At 32.7% G+C, this 20,930-nt stretch overlaps 4 protein-coding genes across 5 annotated transcripts; all 4 read right to left on the bottom strand.

The window, feature by feature from the left end:
- Positions 1-973: 973 nt before the first annotated feature.
- On the bottom strand, positions 974-5,008 carry LOC126757271 (transmembrane channel-like protein 7). The gene is made up of 3 exons (XM_050471048.1): positions 4,758-5,008; positions 4,377-4,606; positions 974-3,135 (listed from the first exon to the last, which is right to left on the bottom strand). Exons 1-3 carry the CDS (start codon positions 4,918-4,920, stop codon positions 1,198-1,200), a joined length of 2,331 nt encoding a protein of 776 aa, XP_050327005.1. The 5' UTR covers positions 4,921-5,008; the 3' UTR covers positions 974-1,197.
- An 898-nt stretch (positions 5,009-5,906) lies between these two features.
- LOC126757272 (probable transaldolase) lies at positions 5,907-7,537 on the bottom strand. 2 transcript variants are annotated; one of them, XM_050471049.1, is made up of 3 exons: positions 7,356-7,537; positions 6,789-6,912; positions 5,907-6,730 (listed from the first exon to the last, which is right to left on the bottom strand). In XM_050471049.1, exons 1-3 carry the CDS (start codon positions 7,444-7,446, stop codon positions 5,950-5,952), a joined length of 996 nt encoding a protein of 331 aa, XP_050327006.1. In that variant the 5' UTR covers positions 7,447-7,537; the 3' UTR covers positions 5,907-5,949. The 2 variants fall into 2 exon arrangements, with proteins under 2 accessions (XP_050327006.1, XP_050327007.1); XM_050471050.1 differs by lacking the exon at positions 7,356-7,537 and adding an exon at positions 7,214-7,279.
- Positions 7,538-9,680: 2,143 nt separating this feature from the next.
- Positions 9,681-16,648, bottom strand: LOC126757270 (histone-lysine N-methyltransferase 2C). The gene is made up of 13 exons (XM_050471047.1): positions 16,527-16,648; positions 15,399-16,310; positions 14,839-14,961; positions 14,587-14,756; positions 14,286-14,476; positions 12,143-14,223; positions 12,010-12,077; positions 11,853-11,923; positions 11,466-11,782; positions 10,702-10,904; positions 10,512-10,632; positions 10,334-10,456; positions 9,681-10,203 (listed from the first exon to the last, which is right to left on the bottom strand). The coding sequence occupies exons 1-13, from the start codon at positions 16,585-16,587 to the stop codon at positions 9,701-9,703; spliced, it is 4,944 nt and encodes a 1,647-aa protein (XP_050327004.1). The 5' UTR covers positions 16,588-16,648; the 3' UTR covers positions 9,681-9,700.
- A 758-nt stretch (positions 16,649-17,406) lies between these two features.
- LOC126755954 (cofilin/actin-depolymerizing factor homolog) lies at positions 17,407-19,257 on the bottom strand. The gene is made up of 4 exons (XM_050468694.1): positions 19,139-19,257; positions 17,891-18,081; positions 17,728-17,833; positions 17,407-17,667 (listed from the first exon to the last, which is right to left on the bottom strand). Exons 1-4 carry the CDS (start codon positions 19,139-19,141, stop codon positions 17,521-17,523), a joined length of 447 nt encoding a protein of 148 aa, XP_050324651.1. The 5' UTR covers positions 19,142-19,257; the 3' UTR covers positions 17,407-17,520.
- Between the last annotated feature and the right edge of the window lie 1,673 nt (positions 19,258-20,930).

Here is a 20,930-nt window from a genome sequence, read left to right as displayed (position 1 = left end):
TTTAACAGTCATAATGTAATCTCGCGGGAAGTTGGCTCTATAAAAGAAAACCAGGCACCGCGGTCAGTGCTTAAGTGACGCTTGCACTGCGCTGTGACGTGATTTAACAATCATAATGCAATTTCGCGGGAAGCTGGCTGCCAGCTGGCTCTATATAAGAAATGCAGGCTTCTTGCCTGACCAGTGCTTGTGTGACGCTTGCACCGCACTGTGATGTGATTTAACAGGCATAATATAAACTCGCGGGAAGCTGGCTCTTAGCTGGTTCTATAACAGGTCAGGTCTCGCGGGAAGCTGGCTGCCAGCCGGCTCTATATAAGAAATGCAGGCACGGTGCCTGGTCAGTGCTTAGCTAATACTCGCACCGCGATGTGATGTGATTTAACAGTTATAATGTAATCTCGCGGGAAGCTGGCTATATAAGAAATGCAGGCCAGTGCTTCTGTGACGTTCACGCCGCGAAGTGAGTTGATTCGAAAGCGTGATTTCAACAGTAGCTGGCTCTATATGAGAACAGCAGGCACCGTGGCTGGTCAGTGCTTCCGTGACGCTCACACCGCGAAGTGATGTGATTTGAAAGTCATGACTTAACTTCAACCGTAGCTGGCTGCCAGCTGGAATTTTCCTTTTTTTTATTTTTTTATCCGGTTTGTAGAATTCTAATTTGTTTTAATCCAATATGTGAAATAATTATTTTTATTCCCGTATTTGGGATTACAAAATAAATAATTCAAATGTTATTTCATTTCTTTTTTAATGCATTAACCCTGATTACTTCAAAAACGCTTTGTAGGACTGCCAGTTGGAAGACAAAATATTGAAGCACCGTTTTATAGTGGTTAGTAAGTCTGTTTTCTGATTATATTAAAATGCACGTCAAATTTTATTTAACATTCAACAAACATGTCTGACACTAACATCTTTAATTATTATCAGGTCACTGTTTCAAGTAAACATAATAAAAAAACATAAATTTATTTTGGTTCGTTATCCGTTCTTTATTTATAACCATTGGTTGCTTTTTGGTATTTAATGAGTATCGTGTCGAGTTTGACGGTAGACAATTTTTTAAAACACATTCTACATTAGTGTTGATTAACTTAAAGCGCATATTTCTCTATAATATACCTATACGGTTCTTATAGTACTTTATGAGTATATACTTTGTATGTGTTTGAAGTAAATTTCTATAATAATTTATTCTTGCGTATCTTGATGAGTCAATAAGAGTCGGGTTAATAGAAATTTTTTGTCATGTCCTTCTAATACTAACTGGTTTTTCAAAACCTCCACCATATTTTTATTGGCATCCGATACGGCGTAAAAATAATAAAGTAATAGGATTAGAATAAAAAAACAAGGTATAACAAATCCAGGTGTTCCGAAGAAAAATACAAAATCTTTGACAAATATTGGCATCCTCATGAAAGTCGACAATGGAGCGTCCCATACTGTTTTTAGTTCTTTAAAAGGTCCACATGACGTAGAAGGTGATACTTCAGCAAAGGCATAAGTTAATACAATTACAGAAACAATGAATGATATTAACAGGACAGACATAAATAGCGAATTAGAGCGTGAAGTTCCATATAGTATTTTAGTTGGTTTTGAATTTATGAGACATTGAAACTTTTTTATGTAAAACATTAGAAACATAATTCCAATAATTAAAGCCGGCAAAAAAGGCATATAAAAACTTCCTATCCAGCAAATTGTTTGCAAATATACAATATCCAAAGCATGTTTAGAAAGTTCAAACTCTTGCTCACAAGTAAATTTAACGAAATTATTATTAAAATATATTGCTAATATAGCACGGGGAAGGTTGAAGCAAAAAGTTACAAACAAATGACTGAAGAAATCTGTTAAAACGAGCTTGTAGAATTGCTGACCTACAAATGTTTCCCAACAGTTGTATGGAACAGATTTCGTAAAAAGAGTGTCCGAGTTTGGTATTACAATATAATAGAATCGGCTTAGTAAAATAAATAAAGAAGCTAATCTTAAAAATATCATGCGGATTAAACTGATTTTTATCACAAACAAAGGAGAATACTTTTCAAAAGAACACAGATATTTAAAAAAAGCTGGCAGTAAAAGATTTAAAAAAACAATGCAAATATATGGTGCAAAATCAAAGAATAGCTCAAGAAGTTGTAAAGAGATAGACCTCTCAACATTAACAGTATCAAATGAATTCACTTCTTCATAATTAATAGTGATAAATTTACCATGACCTTGATTCAAGCTCATATTAAAGAGTAAAAATATTACATATGCGGAGAGAATTAATATAAGAACAACAGAAATGTTAATAATAATTCGTATCATAATAAGTTTTAACATATAGTCATTCGAGCGATTATTTCTTTCAGTTTCAATACGTTTAGAATGAATTGAGCTTTTGAATTCATTAAAGACTGCTTTATGCTTAATAACACTTGATTTTTCATTATGAATACAAAAGTCCCAACCACCAAAAGCAAGGTTGCAATACTGGTAAAACTGCCATCGGCCATTAATAAGACGATCTTTGAACTCACGGGCAGATGCTTTTACAATGAAAATTAAAGTAGTTGTAAAATAACCAAGCACAGCGAATATATATGCAGAAGAAAGGTCGTAATAGAATGAATGTTGATTTTCATTATAAGTGGAGTTGAGGGTGTCTTTAAACGCAATTCCAACTGTATTATTGGAATATCCTCCATAAAACATCAATGATATTTCCAGTGCTCCAGTTCCTTGTACGATATCAAGAAGATTGAACGATCCACCGCTCTTTAAATCCATATATGTTTTTCGATCAATATCTTGTGTAAGACAATTATTTGACCGATTTAAATTTTGTGGTAGCTTACATTTGTCATATTTCTCATATGTCATAATATTTGGAATTATTACAAATATAATTATTAATAAGAATGTAACACAATTAAGATAAAAAAGCCATCGTAAAAATATAAAATATGCAGCTACACCACTACCAAAATGTCCCTCGATATCCTTCAAAGATGACTGCCACAATTTAATAATAGTACTAAATTTGGTCCACTCTAAAGCAATTTTTTGCCAAGCTTTGCGATGTTTCCATTTAAGTTGGTTAAATCCTTGCAGACGTAGTTTGGTTGCATTCTAGAGCGAAAAAAAAAATTAAATAATAGTAAAAGTAGAATGAAGCTTCAAATTCTAATGTTTGTAATATTTCGTTTACAAAAAACTAATTGGGCTAGTTGTATTTAATTTTTATCAAAAACTTAAACATTGTCTTGTCATTAATGTTAATATTATTCTCTTCAAAATAAACCCCTTCTTTTCTTTGTTCAGACTCAGGGTATGCCACTGCCAAAGCACACTAAATTTTTACCCACTTTGCTCTCTCAAAAACGAAAAAGTTGAAAATATGATCTTGTTATTTTAAAACTGCAAAAAAAATGTATTAAGAATATAAAATGTATAAACCCTACATGGGATGGTAATTTTAAGAATTTATTTATTTAATTTAAAGAAATATTAAGAGATCTTCTCAGTGTGAATTTTTCAAAAAATCGATTTTTTTTTTGTTGTATTTGAAATCGAAATTTAAATTATTACGGTCACTACAGCGTTTCTTGTAGAAAGGGAACAGAGTGGAAAACGGAGCGACTCTAATCTTTTAACGCGTTTTTCTCAGAATGGTGTTTTTCAAAATGCTTTCCACTCTCAAACGAAGAGTTTTGAAGATATCTAGTTCCAATTTGGAGAGAACATTTTTAACATAATTCTCTATCGCGCTATGTAATTTTTTTTAATCTATGAAATGTCAAAAAAAAAGTTCAAAATTCGATACTTTTTGTTCAAACCGCCGCCATTTTGTAAAATTTCAAAAAAAAAAAACTCTCCATAGCGCGATAGTGACTTTCTTACAGATTAATAATCTCTTGGAAATTTTTGTTGTAGATCAAAATTGCGGCCGCAATCGTGGACATCGTAAAGGACATTTTTGTCGGTTAATTTCAACAATTTATTTAACTATTATACACCCAATAAATAAACATAAAAAAATCATTTTGTATTTGTCATGAATGTATTTATTTATAAAAAATACCGGACATATAAGTTAGTTTCAACATTAAAAAAAATTGCAAAAATCAGTGGTTTTTCGGAGAGTCAGACTGAGACGTAAGCCTATTTTTGAACTACTTTTTGCAGAAAGTCATTATTTTTCTCAAGTTCAAACCCTTTGGATCTTATAAAGGGAACAAGAATTGGTATTGGATACTTAAATAATATCAAACTCTTTCATTAAACAGTTATTTACTTTTAGTACTAAATCTGTTTTGTAGTTATATTAAAGTATACAAAATAAGACACATTTTATTTAATATTTTGTTTACCTGCAAATCCAATTTAAATTCCTTTTTTTGGTGCATTGCTAATGGTAATTGTTTAATTTGAAACATCTCTTCCCATATATGTTCCTCGTCATTAATGACTTGGGATAAGTCAGGTAGCAAAGAAAATTGCCCATCATTCTGTTGATAATTTCTTTGTGTAGTTGAAGGAAACTGTTGCCAGCAAATTTTCTGTTTTCGATCCAGCTGGGTGTAATTCCGCTTTGAAGTGCCTACATGAAAGCAAAAAATATAATACAAAATGTTTTAATTAATAGTATATATGTATATATATGAATATATTAATTGTGTTATTTAAGTATAGAAATTAAAAAAAATTGTGAACCGATTAGTACATACTAATACAAAAAAGTACATTCTAACCTAGCCTGTTTTGTTTTGACGGTAGTAAAGTAGTTATTGCTATAGGGTTTTTAGCGAAACCATCCCAATCTGCACAATAATTCTCTTGATAAAACTCGCAACCTGCTTCTTCCCAACCATTAGTTCTTTTAGTTTTTTGCTTATTTTTAGAAATGTCAGACATTATCAAAACACTAATTAATAACCACAATTATAAAAAAAATTGTTTGTATTTATTATTGTCGGCGTTGCCGTATAAATGGGAAGTGCTATATTACCATCTTTTTTGTGCGTTCTTTAACCAGAGAACGTAAATTATAGTCAGAGAACGTACATCATATATGATATACGTCCTCTGTATATGATATACGTTCTCTGCTTATAGCTTCGCATTACCAGACGTTTTGATTGCAACTAATTTTTTGCCATTGTTGGGGCAGAGAACTTAAAAGTATACTTTTTATTATTAAGTTATCTGGTTGGGGCACACTCATTTGGTTGTGAAGTTCAGCCAGATTTACGCATGTGGATCTACCAGAGAACATTCGTAAAGTTTCGTAGACGATCCTCTGTATATAAACAGTCGTTTCTTACATATTTCTGCTAAATAATATCGAATATGTTAGAAAATAATGTTGTTTTATACTTGAATATACGTTCTCTGGCTGCTGTCTCCTCAAGTAAGCTTAAGTTTTAATAAATAATAATAGTTGAACCAGAGAACATAAAGACATAGAGAAGGTGCAGGTTCGATATCGAACATTTGTAAAACTTGCACCAAGGAACTCATCTCACAATGATGGAATTCACCCCCTGAAATATTAACATTGTTTTGATTATAACAGAAAGGAATCTGTAAAAGTACAGCATCAACCAGGGAATATTGCTGACCAACCGATGAATGGACATAAGTATTTATGCCATGCGATTTCTAAATTTCTTAAAAATTTTTTGTTTTAGTATATTTTATAAATTTATCTTCATTATGAGTAAAAAAAAGAAGTAATTGAAATGCATTGATATATGCGTTTCCTTACATACACATATACTATATAATTTCAAAGCCCAGAATATTAAAAGAAAAATAATAAAGATATTATTGAGTTAACAAAAACCATTTGATAATAAATTTTACTTTAATTTCATTTTCTGTAGAAATAATAGTCCGAATACATTTTCCAATATATTTTTATTAATTTATGTATGCTAATGTTTACGCACTATTTATATATTTTTTGATCATGTCTTCAAGTTTTTTAGAATCTTGAGCAAACTTTCTTATACCTTCAGAAAGCTTCTCTGTTGCCATGGCATCTTCATTAAGCAACCAACGGAATTTTGCTTCATCAATGTTAATTTTTTCAATATCCGTAGATTTGGCACTCTTTATGGATAACTGCTCGCTAATAGGTTCATCATCATCCTCAAGATCTTTCAATAAAGCAGGACCAATTGTTAAATAGTCACAACCAGCTAAAGCTTTAATTTCTCCAATGTTTCTAAAGGATGCACCCATAACAACTGTTTTATAATCATACTTTTTATAGTAATTATAGATTTGGGTAACCGATATGACTCCTGGATCCTTCTCCGGTTCAAAGCTTTTAGTATTGGTATTAGCAACATACCAATCTAAAATACGCCCAACGAAAGGCGATATTAGAGTTACTCCAGCCTCAGCGCATGCCACAGCTTGAGTAAAAGAAAACAGTAAAGTTAAATTACAATGAATGTTATGCTTTTCTTCTAATATTTTTGCTGCTTGTATGCCTTCCCATGTAGATGCAATTTTTATAAGAACTCGTTCTTTTTGAATTCCCATTTGTGCATATAATTGTATTAACTTCAATGCCTTTGCGACACTTTTTTTTGTATCAAATGATAAACGAGCATCGATTTCAGTTGAAACCCTTCCTGGTATAATTTTTAAAATTTCGCAACCGAACAGCACGCCTAAGTAATCAATCGCTTCCTGAACCTTTTCATTTACTGTGCTGGAAAATTTTTAAATTTTAATGCACATATTCTAAAAAAAAATAGATTTATAATTACTTTCCAACTTTCGATCCATAATTAATAGCTTCCTTTAATATATGGTTGTACTGATCCATTTTAGCCGCAGACAATAATAACGATGGATTTGTAGTGGCATCAGTAGGTTTATACAATTTCATAGCTAAAAGTATAATAAGTAAAGTCAGAGCGTCATTCTTCTAGTTATAAGGTATTTATAAAGTAGGCTGTTTAATGTTTAATGTTACGCTTCCGAATGTATTTTATAACAAACATTACAGCTTGCACCGACTTTATTTGATATCGAAACGTACAAATCCGAGCCCTTAACTCTTATAGCTCAAATATATTTGTTCCCAAAAGCAAGGACATTTAGCATTTAGAATTTATTTGTACATACAATGTAAGTGAATATTTTTTTAAGTTAAGTATATAACTAATGCAATGGAGATATCATCATTAACCTTCTGATACGATGACAACTCTTAAACCTGCTTGCCATTCACTTGACATTCAGCTGACTTTGCTTTAACTTTAGAGTTTGTACTGATAAGCTACATAAACCACTACATATTGTTGCTGTAAAAAAGTAAAAACAGTAATTACCTTCAAAATCTCCTGTATCAGCTACAACAACAGTGATTTCCTTCAACTGGTCTAGAGTAGACAATTTTTGTTTTTTCGTTATCCCTTCCATTTTGAATACGAACTAAGACTTTGAAGCTCCGCTTGCTAATGACAAGCTAAATACCTCTCTACGTTCACTAGTTCTGAGCGGAAATGTCGCAATGGAAATAGAACCAATCAAAGAAGTTATCACCAGCGATGCCACGTTTGTTGAAACCTTATTTATTGTTAAGACATTAAAAGTGTTTTACACAAATTGGCCATGAACAAAACATTTGACGGTGAACTTTATTTATCAAATAAAAACTTCTGTATTTGTCTATAATTTGAATGGAATTTTCAATTGTATGTTGTTTGTTACAAAATATGATTTCATTATATTGCGATTAAGTTAAGAATTCAAATAAATTACTAATTTATTACTAAGTGTGAAATCACATATCTTTATTTAAAGAAATGATCACTATGATAACTCGGCTGGAAAATTACTTAATCCAATTCCGAGCCATTTTAGTATTGGAGACTTTGCGCGCAATAATAAATAAGTACACATTTTCGTCGCATCTGACAATATATGATATGCTGAACCAAAAAATTAAAAATGTAAGGTGAAGCCGGAAAGATTTATTTTCTTATAAATTTAAGCATTTCTTCTTCTCAGTTTTTATTTAAACTTAATTTTTAATATATTTTATAAATTTAGAGTCACATTGACACTTTGTATAATAAGCAAAACAAATTTTTACAAAAAATAAAATGCAATTGCATTGCCTTTGAAATTATCCTAATTACTGAAAAAATTCGGTAATTAGTTAATATTAGGTTGTTGGCCTTTTTGTTTTTTGAATTTCGCGGCTATGTATTAAGCGCTACAGAGCTCGTATCTGGCAATACTATACATCTTTGAAAGGTCTTGACATTACCTACAAAACGGCGCTATGCATGATTACTTTGGATCATAAACATTGTAGAATAATGTAGGTTTATAAAATGATCATAAGTAAGACGTGTAAACATGGAGTTCAGTAACGCCGAAATTCGTGCTATTTTAAAGTTTTCCTTCGTTAAAGGTAAGTCCGCTAGAGAAACGTTCCGTGAGATTAATAGTGTTTTAGGGGATGGTACTCTATCACTTCGAACTGCGGAGGAATGGTTTCGGCGATTCAGAGTGGGTGAAAACGACACCATGGACAAGCCATCCGGCGGAAGACCTGTGACGACGAATATCGATCAAATCATGAAAAACATCGAGTTAGACCGACATGTGGCATCTCATGACATCGCCCAGAATGTGGGAGTTAGTCACCAAACCATTTTAAGCCATCTGCAGAAGGCTGGATACACAAAAAAGCTTGATGTTTGGGTACCGCATGATTTGACGCAAAAAAACCTTCTGGACCGAATCAACGCCTGCGATATGCTGCTGAAACGGAACGAATTCGACCCATTTTTGAAGTGGATGGTGATTGGCGACGAAAAATGGATCACATACGACAATATCAAGCGAAAACGGTCGTCGTCGAAGGCCGGAGAATCGTCCCAAACAGTGGCCAAGCCGGGATTGACGACCAGGAAGGTTTTGCTGTGTTTGGTGGGATTGGAAGGGAATCATTCACTATGGGCTGCACCCATATGGTCAGACGCTTAATTCTACCATTTACTGCGAACAACTGGACCGCTTGAAACAGGCGATCGACCAGAAGCGTCCAGAATTGGCCGAAACGAAGAGTGTGGTGTTCCACCAGGACAACGCCAGACCACACAATTCGTTGATGACTCGTCAGAAGCTATGGGAGCTCGGATGGGAGGTTTTAACGCATCCACCATATAGCCCAGTCATAGCTCAAAGTGATTACCACCTGTTCCGAGTTCTTCGCAAATAAGGCGGGGGGCTTCTACGAGGGGGTATTTTGAAGATGCCGTCTAGAAGGAGACAGATTATCGAACGAAACGGCGCATATTTGAACTAAATCCGATCACTGTAACATATTTATAAAGCATTGAATAAAGAGCAAAAAATGGGAAGGGAGATGTTTGACAATCTAATATCTAATTATAATGAAATTTAATCTTTATTCCCAATAAAGATTTGCTGACTACTAAATAAAATTCAGTAACTATTGGTTTTTATTAATAAATTTCACTAGTAAATATTATTTTAGCGGATAATTTCACGAAGATTAACTTTTTCAATTAGAAGAAAGAATAATGTATTACTGGATATGAAATCAGCAAATCACAAAATAACTTACTTAACACAAGCCAAGATGTGTTATATCGTTAATAAATAGTACAACACAATACTAATGTTTGTAGCAAGGTAATTATTCAAAATCTAATTTGTTTAATAAGTTTGGATTTGAAGCCAATTCGTCTAAAGCGGGATCCGCATATTCAAGTATATTAAAATCATCCCCAATTTCTGCCGTTAAAGATTTTAAGAGATCATCGTCATTTCCATCTCCCAAACCACCCAAAATATCTCCAAAAGCCCCATTTTCATCAGAGTCTAGTTTTTCTAGCTCAGGCTCTCCACTTTCTGTTGATTTTATATCTTTACGGCTTTTAAAAACTTGCTTATTTTCATTACAACTAGGTTGTTCCAACTGAACAGCTTCGAACGGTTTAATAATTTTTGATTCATCAACCGGAATATTTTTGCCTTCATTTGAGGTAGGCATCAAATCACTTGATAAAGAGCGTTGATACAAACTGTTGGGAGAATTGTTGGGTGCTGGGTTCGAAATCCAAGGATCTGTTGTTGCAGCCCTAAGTTGCTGTTCCTTTAAAAGCAGTGTTCTTAGGTGTTTGTTTTCAGACTGTTTATCTATTTACAAAAAAAAAAAACAATCATACGAAACTATGAGTTTAGTCATTAAAAAATCGTGAAGTTTTTATCTAATACAGTTGTATAAATAAAAATACTGAATTACAAATATAATAAATGACTAAATTACCGTGTTTTTCTTTTGAAACTAGTTGCGGCTGTGTCCTTTTATGCAAAGAGTCTCCGTTGTATATTATATCTCGCTTGTCTATTGAACACATTTCATATGTTCCATTTAAATCAAATGAATACCCTAAAACATAATATTGTAAGTCTGAATTGTAAACTATCAACATTTAACAACAAACCTCTGTTATTATAATTGACGCTGTTTTGTGATTCTTTAGCTTTTGCTTGATGTTGTTTCCATATACGTTCTTGTTCTTGCTCTTTTAAGGACTTTTGATTAAAACATATTCTTTCCTGGTCCTAATGAATAATCAATAATTCAGAATATACACATAAAATGTTATAAAAGTGAATAGAAAAAGGTGATACCTGCTGTGATCTCCGTATTCTATGAGCAGATCTGTTATCTTTCGCTTGCTGGAGGAAAGGTGCTTTTTTCTCATTAGAAAGAGACCGCCACCTTTTTAGAATCTGTTTACAACGATCGTTCCAGTTTGGATACATCTGTTTTAACTCAGGATGCTGAGTATTAGCATAAAGTACTGCCGATATTGTTGCTGTTTTCCCCAAATCTAAAATAAAGGATTACATTTCTAACATTCAAACAAAGTGATAAAAATAAATGTGTAAGTAAAAATATATATATTCCATTTAAGGGAAGTCTTGGCGAGCTTTGAATTGTAATCATAGTTATTTGGATTCTGCGATGCGGTTTTTCAAATACGATAGACAAATAATCTTTCTGCAAAATTTTATGTGTATAACAGCGATCGAAACTTATTTACACTATTCATAATTTTTCTGAAGATAACTGGATTTGCGTTTGCTCTTAGTGTTTAGTATATTAATTTTTTTAATGCATTGTAAAAAAAATCACCTCTTGTTTTATATCCAGGATTTGCAGTTTGCGGATGGTCAATACGAAAATGCAATGACATGTCAAATTTTAATAAATATTTCTATAAAGTTAAATAAGGGTTGTTGATAGGTTAAAAAAAAAAAAGATTTATAAGCAATTAACGATTTGTTTAAGGAAAACACGATGCTAAAAAATTGCAAATGAGAAAGAAATGCCATGCTTGTTCAACGGATTCTAACATAATGTTGAATATTTGAAATTAAAAAATACAAACCTTCATCTCGTCTCATCTTTTCAGCTGTTTTTTGTGTCCCAGCCGAATCAAGTTGTGGCGGAGCAGTTTTAAGTTGTGAATTTTGCAATTGTTGAGCAAATTGGTTATGAGGAATTATCGAACTTTCAGCAGCAGGACTATCAACTAAACAAGTTGTATTTTGCAGTGGCACATGTATCGGCAATATTTGCATTTGGGGTGGTTGTTCTATAATTTGTTTAGGAGATTGCGAAATAAAAGCCACATTTGCCTCATTTTCATTTAGCTTATTAACCAATAAATTAGTCTCTTCCGTTTGCTTTGAGGCCGCAATCGCACTAAAACAAACAAACAAAACAACTTTCGTAAAAAGGCATTTTTTATTTAAAAATGTTTATGTTTAATTACCTGAAATCAATAACTCGTTGTGTTTCTGAATATATTAGTTTCATTGCGTGGTCATCGAGAGTAGAAATCACCTTAAGAATAATTATAGATATATAAGATGAGTAAAAACAAAACGTAATATCTGGAAAATAATTCAATAATATAATAACATACTCACTTGGCTTTTAACATTAGAAGTGGAGGTCGATCTACCTGATTCATTCGATAAATCCGTAAAGAATATTGCTGTTAATTATATTTTGAAGTCTTTTGTAATAATGGTAAACTAAAGTAAATTAAAAATCATTTACCTGGCTTGGCTTCATCGGCTTTTGTGTTTGTCTTCTTTGATTCCACAAATTTTGACGAAGTTATTATGCTGCTGTTGGAAATTTCATGCATTGTATTTGTATTAACGGCATTCAAAGCTTCAACTCCATTTCCAATAATTCCGCTTTCAACCACATCTTTACATTTTATTTTGACATTTGAAGTCAACGTAGGAATTGCGTTGTTTTGGTCTTCATTAGTATTTGCAGTTAATGTTGGAACGTTTTTGCTCATTGAACTAGGCGATTCTTCAGCAAATAAAACATCAATTAGCTCAATTTGTTCATCGGATATGTCAGAATCTTCAACCGGTAATTCGCTTCTGGTTTTCATTTCAAGTAGTGATTTACCAAAGAATGCCTCTTGCAAGTACGCTGGATAAGATTCACTCAAACGACTTTTAACTTTTTTTCGAACGGTTTTCTTTCTTTTTTCTGAATCGGTATAACTACAATTATTAGAATTGTTTGATGCTTCGTCTTTTTTAATAGCACGATTCCGCACACTGAATCCGCCAATACCAATTTTTTGTAAATTTCGTTGACGTTTTTTCCGTAATATTGCAATTCCATCATCATTCGTAGAAATCGAAAATCCTTCAGGTGGACTATTATCGGCACCTGTCCAAACCATTCCGTCCTTGTAATGATCTGTGTCCCTCTTTTTTAATGAGTCTGTGTCAATGTTTTCTTCTATTGGAACATTGTTATTTGATCCAGCAACAACAGACTCTATAGCTGCTAATATTCCAGACTCTTTATTTTGTGAATCATTAGGAGTACGTACTTTACGTTTTTTCTTTATGTCTGTCGACAATGCTTTAATCATATTAGCACCTCTTTCACTCATACTAACACCATCTACCCAAAATGTAGTTTCTGTGTCGTTATTTGGTGGGATTATAGTGTCAGAGCTTAATGGTATTGTTTTCATTACTTTTAATGTTGTTGAAGATAAAAATTGGGCTAGAGATTTGTCCTTGGGTCGACATAGAATGCAATGATATTCTATATTGTCACATATTTGGGCTTCCTCTTCAGTATTTATAGAGTCACAACGACAATGTAACCAACGTTCACAATTTTTACACTGTATAATAAGCTCGCCATCATTATATCGTTGACCGCAAAATGAACACATTTCTTGGCTTGAACATTGGCCACATTCCATGATACCGTTAGTGAATGTATTACGGCTTTGTTGGCTTACTCCGGGAGAAAATCGACCACATTTTTGGCAAGCAGCACACCACTTACATTTCCAATTGCCATGCGGAACTGTTTCTAATGGAGGAGTTACACAGTATATATGATATGATAAGTCGCATTCATCACAAAGGATTAGTCTCGCCTCATCGTTTCGTTGACCACAGCTCTCGCATACAGTACAATCAAGACACCTCCAACCCCTTTCTAAAATTACATTCGATATTTTTGTGTTCACACAATAAGGATGATAACATTGACCACATTGTGCACAAGCAATAAGATTGCTTTCCTTTTCAAGCCCAGCAGATCCACACATTACACACAAATCTTGTGACAAAAGAAATTTGTCCTTTGCAGAGCACAGTAATATTTTCCTTTCCATGGACAGGCAATCTTCTGAGGATTTATTCGAGGTCAATAATCTTTCACCATTTGAAGCTAAATTGATATTATTTATTAATAGATGTCGTCCTTTACCACGAACAGAATTACGTTTTCGCCCGAGATGTGTTAAAATATTACTCTTTTGCCCCATTAATTTCCCACCTCGACCGCGATATAATATTTTTTTTCTGAATATTTTGGATGATTGAGATTCTGTCGAATTAAAATCACCTCCACAATTGTTTTGAAAATTGTCTATGTCCATTTCCTTAATAAAATTGTCATCTATTCCTTGAGCCAAGGTAATTCCTTCTCCGGAGCGATTTGAATTACATTGATTTGGTATAATCTTCTCGCTCGTTGGCAATAACTTACATTGTGGACATATATAATCATAATCAGGATTATTTTCTTTCTTTTTGTGGTAAGTAATCAAGTCGGCATCTTCATCACATGTACTATGTACAAATCTATTAATCAGGAAAAAAATAATTCATGAAAAACATAAACATAAATTCTTGCTTTTATTTACCTATGACAAAAATTGCATTTAACCATTTCCTTGTGGGCAGAAGCTCTATAAGCTTTGTGACAAATAGGACAAGAAAATCCTTTATTACGTTGCTGGTAACACGAATCACAAATTGTGTAGTGACAGTGCCATCGAGATGAAGTCCCACCCCCGGGAGTTCTTGAACCACAGTCAGTACAAACCCGGCAACGCTAAAAGTTCATATTAATATTTGCATTTTTGTTGTATTTTGCTTATAAGATGTGTTCAAATCTATATATAACTCCCTATGTATTTCTAAATAATAGCAATTAATACTTACATTGCACTTCCAGCCATATTTTGGCAAAGAAGAGATCGTGGGTCGTAAACAGGTATTATGGTATAATCGCTGGCACTGTTCACATTTAATGAAACGTCCTTCGGTACCGTCACTCTCTCTACATATCTGACATTTCCGACAATTGGGGCAATTCCAACCCGCCCTAGTTTCTAAAAAAAAAAATCAATTTTCCTATTTCCGACTTTTCGAGTATGTATATGTATGTATATACATACATAATTAAAACCTCACCTGGAGTATTTATTAAACCAACACAATTGGTATGAAAGTGGTCACCACAAGTGGCGCACATGATCATTTTTGCCATATTATCCATGGAGGAACAGTTTTGGCACGTGATATTAGCATCTGGACCTGTTAAAATAAGATTGAGTTCACATTTCAATTTCTTTGTTGATATTATAGTACGTTGATAAAAAATATTGAAAGTTCTAATTTAAATTTAAGTAAAATAAGGCAAAAATAAAGTGAATATGTAAGATATAGATATGAGTCAGTAGAACTTAATCTTTAAACTTAGATTGGGTTTAATTTTACTAAATAATTATAACAACTTTTACTTTCTAAAAAAAAAAAAAACACAATATTTTTTTTATAATACATTCCCTTATTTACATTTAATACAAATTTGTCAAACAATTTTTATTTTGTTTAATTATTAAATGTTTCAAATGTATTTACTTTTATGTAGCAGATTTTGATTTTGGATTATGGTTTAAATCTTATATCTTCAAAAATTATTCGCTATCAGTGAACTATCATCTAATTTATCGTTTGTATCATTGACTTACATATAACCATTACTTGTTCAATGTGATCCAAGCAAAAAACCATAAAATTATCCATGATTTGAAAGCTAGCTGATGCTGCAGCGCACGGCAAATGAAACACTTTTGTGCAACTCATTTTACATGTGATACTTGCTCCATACTGTCCACAAAATGAGCATTTTTGTGAGAGGCTTTTAGCAATTATGAACTCTATGTTCGCCTTGATTTCGTCAGTTTTTCCATATACGCCTTGCGACCACATAAGACACATACGGTGCGAATAGATATAAGAACCATCTAAAATTGTATTAAGGGACATTTTCTCCATATGCCCTATTTTATCTAGTTCGTTGATGCAAGTATTTTGAGATATTTTTCCTCTGCAATTATTTTTTTGTCGACGGAATGAAACTTGGTCTATAGTGGTATGCCTTAAGTGTTCATCGTTTTTAGAATTTGTTTCCATGTAGTATTGAATAGCTTTTTCACAGTTATCGGGATCCACCTCCCATCTTAAAAAGTCGCCCTGCCCCAAAGCACTTTTTTCATCAAGATTACATAGACAACATATTTTCCCAGGATATTCAATATTTGAAATTTCATCCATATTTGTTATTGTTTTATCTTCAGGATATCCAGTATTCGAACTTTCGGATGAAGACATTGGTGCGATAGAAAGATTAGTACGATCATTACTTTGTACATGGTCCAAAAAATTTTTTCGCTTCACATTGCCCTTATGTTGAGGCAAATCTTTCCTAGGCCTCCCCGGACCACGTTTCGAATTATTTGATTTACTTTCCACTCCTGCCATATGCCCCGAAAAGGTGTCTCCATTTTCAGATCCTTGTAAAAATAATTGTGTTTGAAACGAGGCTTCGTCATTGCCATTGGCTGGAGATGATCTGTTCGAATTTGGAGTAGAAGGAGCACCTGTTAAATAAAATGGACGCTTTAAAAACTTACCCAATGAGAGATTCAATTACTTGATGCCAGCAAATACACTGTTTTGGCAACAATGTATGAAATATATAAACATATATACTTCATTTTTTAATTATCTTTCTTAAAAGTATGTTTTTTAGTATGTATTTAGTTAGTAACAAGAGTAATAAAGTTGGTAGGTTTATATTTCCTTATCCTGCTTACCAGAAGGGTATGGTTGCAATGAATCCAAATCAGTTTCTTCACATACTAAATCTAGGTCCATTATTTTTGTTTAAATATTTACCATTAGTACATCTATATTTGTTATGTTAATAATACCGATGTAATTACTATTGATTACATTTAAAGTGAAACACTTTGGAAAAAGAACAATACAGAAATGGAAAGATTGTGAGAAGGGTTTCTTATATATTTTTTGTATTTGTGGGCGAAAGCAAATTTGTATATAATTGTGTAAGTTGCCTGATGTCTGATTTAATATATTCTTTAACGACAGAGAGCTAAATGTAATGTAAATTTACACACTAAAAGTATATAATAATTTTTTGGAACAATGACATACTGAAGAATAGAAAATGATAGTGCAAACACAAGGTTATATCAACTCCAGCTTTAATATAAATACATGTGTTTAACTGTATTATAAATGCAAAAATTTCAATTGTTCCTTTCTTACACAATACATTTCTCTTTCAAATAAATTATTTAAAAAATCTCACAGTGTAAACCACAAGTAATATTTCCAAAAAACGACGCCTTTACCATATAAGGCATGAGTTCAGTTTTGAGTTCGTATGTGTGTTTCTTGTCTAATCATTTCTCTTTTTATATACTAAATTTACAGCATTTCGCGGACATATACATACATACATATATAGGCTGGACGTAGGTGAATATGACTACATACATGATATTAATAGATTTATTATACATTGTTGAAATTACGTTACTAGAAATAGCTAGTTATTCTTTCAAATATACTTAACATTACGATATTTTTTTTAATGTTTTTTGAACTCATGTTCGGGGCAGTATTGTACTTACCCTTTCTTGTCCTATAAATATTTTATTGACTAGTTGGTAAACTTGTTAAGATGAAATCCTATTTTAAAAATAGCCCTTTATTTTACTTCTTTTTTTATATTATTTTTTTATTTCTACTACAAATACAAAAAAGTAGAACACTGTAGTATATTTATTGACGATCTGTGGCGCGTAATTTCTCTTCGACTGCTTCTCTAGAGGCTTCGGAAAGGTCAGTAGCTTGAATATATTTTTGTACACCCACCAAAGATTTCTTCAACGCATCAAATGAACTTGAGTACAACATCTTCTTCTTAACCTAAAAAAAAATTAATTCCAACGGTTTTTTTTTTGTTGCATTCTTTTTCTAAACATTTACCTTGGCGGTGTCCGGGCACCAAGACATTAGGAAAAGTTTCTGCTTTTTTGAGCTCTCTGAAGTTCCCTGACATTGATGCATATATTCAAAATCAAACAGACCGTAACTGAAAAAAATCGTCGATTAAATTATGAAAACAGTTGTAAATAAAATTACAACTTACCGGCATTCTCCCGTACCGCATTTTTGGATATCTTCAAGAAATTGGTCGTATTCAGCATTTCGGTCGCCAACTGTTTCCACATCAATTTGTTTCTCGTCTCGGATATAAAAAATTACATAGCGATGTTTTTTATCCTTTTTAATTTCTTCGTATGTGGTTTTACAAACATCTGACACGGTAACACCTGAAGCCTTAAATAATAAACATAAGGAAGAGCTACAACTTACTGTACAATAGTAGACTTCAAATTGTTTATAAATTTATACATAAATGTTGAATACAAACCATTTCAAATGCATATACATATGTACATACATACATACATACACATATGATGTTCAGCTAAGAAATTTTCTTTATTTTTCTCATATTTTAGTTAATTGTATAGATACCTACTAACTTATCTATATTTCAAACATTGAATGGAACAAACTGTACTATGATTTCGTCTCAAAAAAGGCCGATTTTAAGTGTAAGAATTAGGCTTATATATAAAAATAGAAAAAAATGAACATGCTTGCTTGCCAATGCATCTCCTTTCCAAATATTTATTACTCTCATTAGTAAGAGTAAGCCCATATTTCTATTTTCTAATTTGAAATTATAAAAGAAATTGGTTACAATGACCTCTTTCCAAGGTCGTGGAAAATTTAAATATGCATTTTCTGATCAAATGGCGATAAGTCATTTTTATTGTCCAATTTTTTTTTAATCATCGTTAAAGAATGTATTTGATCACTCTTTGAAATTATTCTTTTACTATATATACATATGTATATGTATATATATATATCTATATATGTATATATCACTCATTATTATTTTTTTCATCGCCAAAGTATAGCAGAATGAATCATTTACTCATACCAATGCAAAATCACTGCCGCATATACATTCGTTTTACAATAAATTAAATTCCCCACCACTTTTCTCTGACAAATCTGTATCAAAATAAATTTATCAGTGTAAGTGAAAATTATTCATATTTTTTTAATCTAAATGGTGTATTAAACAATACATTTAAAGACATATGATAAAAATACTTTTAGTTGCTATACTCGTTCCGGCTTTTTGCCTTACCGGAGGAGACAAGCTTTGGCACATATACTGACAAAATTTTCTCACAAGATATTAAATTTCAATTTTCATAACGAGGCTGCTTTATGATTATTTCTTTGCAGATGTATAAAGGTACAATATTCTACTTGATATTTATATTGAATTAAAAAATAATATCATCAGACATACCATTTTCTTGAATTATATGCACAAAAGCTTTGAAAAACGCTTGATCCAATTGCACCAACTGCTTTTTCAGAACGTACAAATGTACACACGAATACCGAATGGGTATATGTGCATGAGTTATCCAAAATTCATGATTACCATGTTCTTCGCAAAAAGGGTGTTTCCATTCCAATTTCTCCCGTTTCACAGCGGCACTAACCATTACTAAAAATCGATAAGTTTAAGCCACTTACCCAGAGCCTACATTAACCAATAAATGCAAATAGTTGTCAAAAATTGTCATAATATTACACTTCAAAAGTATCGAACTAACTGATGTTGCTTCTGCATTCTGCCAAACTTAAGAACTTCTCGATTTTTTTAATTTAAAACTAGAGGACCCGTCAATTTCCCCATTTCTATTAGTTAGATTATAACTATTAGTTAAAGAGATAGAGCATTTTCGTGAAGCAACTTGTGTTAGTTTACAAAAAAATTAATCGTAAAGCATTTCGTGTGTTAATAAAGCACTGCTTTTTGGGAGAAAATGCTGTTGAAAATGGGATCAGGGAAATCCACAGTTGAAACGATATTTGTTAAGCTGGAAACAGGCGAAATGAGCACCGAGGACAATGATCTGTGCAAAGTGGGTGCCTCGCAAGTTCATGATCCAACAAAAACAACGAATCACGGATTCTGAGAAGTGTTTGAGTGCTCTTTAAAAGCTGGTATAAAATAGGATTCTTGCGTCGATAGAAACACAGCTCCATCATTTCCCACTGGAGTCCAATCGACAGTCATTCTAGTGGACTGCACATGATGAACCGGTTCTCAAGCGTGGTATCCTATGTCCTAACCCTGGTTCTAAGCTATCTCCCCACCAATTTTCAGCCAAATCGGTTTAGGCGTTCTTGAGTTATAAATGGTGTAACTAACACAACTTTATTTTATATATATAGATATACAAATATACAAATATGGTCACATTAAATATCTCAATTAATTATTTAATGGTTATTACAAGTGACCAAACATAAATCTCCAGTTGCGACTTGATTTTTTTATATGCAATTGTTACGCTAGCATGGGATAAGCCTCCTACACATTGTATATAAGGTTCCATCGAGCGTACTGTGTAAAAGATTAAACCCGACCGTCAAAAAACTGATTGGACCTGGAAAATCAACAAATGACCAAATATTCACCATGCGCCACATCTTGGAAAAGACCCGAGAAAAGAGTCTGAACTTGGTATCTTCGCAAAACTCATACGGCTGTGTAAACTGACGTGGAGCTATCCAAACAGTTGTTGCACTTGCGACTTGGCTCCCACGTTACTGTTGAGAGTCATAACTTCGAGGTTGTAGATAATTTCGTCTATCTTGGAACCAGCATAAATATCTACAACAACGTCGGACTCAAAATCCAACGCAAAATAACTCTTGCAACCAGGTGTTAGGCTGTTGGTCAATTGAAAATTAAAGTCCTCTCTCGACGAACAAACACCAAATTACCAAATTACCAAATCACTGATTAGTTACACAATAGTGCTACAAGAGATTTATGTTCTTAATGTCGAATTGTCAAATTCAACTGAAACTCTCAAAATTTTGCTTGCTGCATTGCATCGAACTTATTTATCAAAGCAAGTGTCTGAAGCAAACGTTGTATATGCATCGACCATAAGATACCCATTGTTTTGTAAGCTAATGTATGAACTGGCAACCAAAGCGAGTGCTAAATCTGCTGTCTTCAACTGAATGTCAGAAATTTGTTACGGCTTCGTATATCCCAGTGGATTCTAGGTCATACG

This window comes from Bactrocera neohumeralis, chromosome 4, assembly GCF_024586455.1.
Source record: "Bactrocera neohumeralis isolate Rockhampton chromosome 4, APGP_CSIRO_Bneo_wtdbg2-racon-allhic-juicebox.fasta_v2, whole genome shotgun sequence".
Classification (NCBI taxonomy): Eukaryota; Metazoa; Arthropoda; class Insecta; order Diptera; family Tephritidae; genus Bactrocera; species Bactrocera neohumeralis.
This window is presented reverse-complemented; position numbering and strand designations above follow the sequence as displayed.

Excerpts from the sequence above, each read along its gene's own strand:
- LOC126757271 (XM_050471048.1), bottom strand. The coding sequence starts at position 4,920 with ATGTCTGACATTTCTAAAAATAAGCAAAAAACTAAAAGAACTAATGGT. Across the intron at positions 4,607-4,757 it reads GTCAAAACAAAACAGGCTAG|GCACTTCAAAGCGGAATTAC; the intron begins GTTAGAATGTAC and ends GCTTTCATGTAG. Across the intron at positions 3,136-4,376 it reads AATTTAAATTGGATTTGCAG|AATGCAACCAAACTACGTCT; the intron begins GTAAACAAAATA and ends TTTTCGCTCTAG.
- LOC126757272 (XM_050471049.1), bottom strand. The coding sequence starts at position 7,446 with ATGGAAGGGATAACGAAAAAACAAAAATTGTCTACTCTAGACCAGTTG. Across the intron at positions 6,913-7,355 it reads TGATACAGGAGATTTTGAAG|CTATGAAATTGTATAAACCT; the intron begins GTAATTACTGTT and ends TTATACTTTTAG. Across the intron at positions 6,731-6,788 it reads TATGGATCGAAAGTTGGAAA|CACAGTAAATGAAAAGGTTC; the intron begins GTAATTATAAAT and ends AAAATTTTCCAG.
- LOC126757270 (XM_050471047.1), bottom strand. The coding sequence starts at position 16,587 with ATGGACCTAGATTTAGTATGTGAAGAAACTGATTTGGATTCATTGCAA. Across the intron at positions 16,311-16,526 it reads ATTGCAACCATACCCTTCTG|GTGCTCCTTCTACTCCAAAT; the intron begins GTAAGCAGGATA and ends TTTATTTAACAG. Across the intron at positions 12,078-12,142 it reads AGCCGATGAAGCCAAGCCAG|CAATATTCTTTACGGATTTA; the intron begins GTAAATGATTTT and ends TATAATTAACAG.
- LOC126755954 (XM_050468694.1), bottom strand. Across the intron at positions 17,834-17,890 it reads TGCGGTACGGGAGAATGCCG|TTACGGTCTGTTTGATTTTG; the intron begins GTAAGTTGTAAT and ends GATTTTTTTCAG. Across the intron at positions 17,668-17,727 it reads GGTGCCCGGACACCGCCAAG|GTTAAGAAGAAGATGTTGTA; the intron begins GTAAATGTTTAG and ends ATTTTTTTTTAG.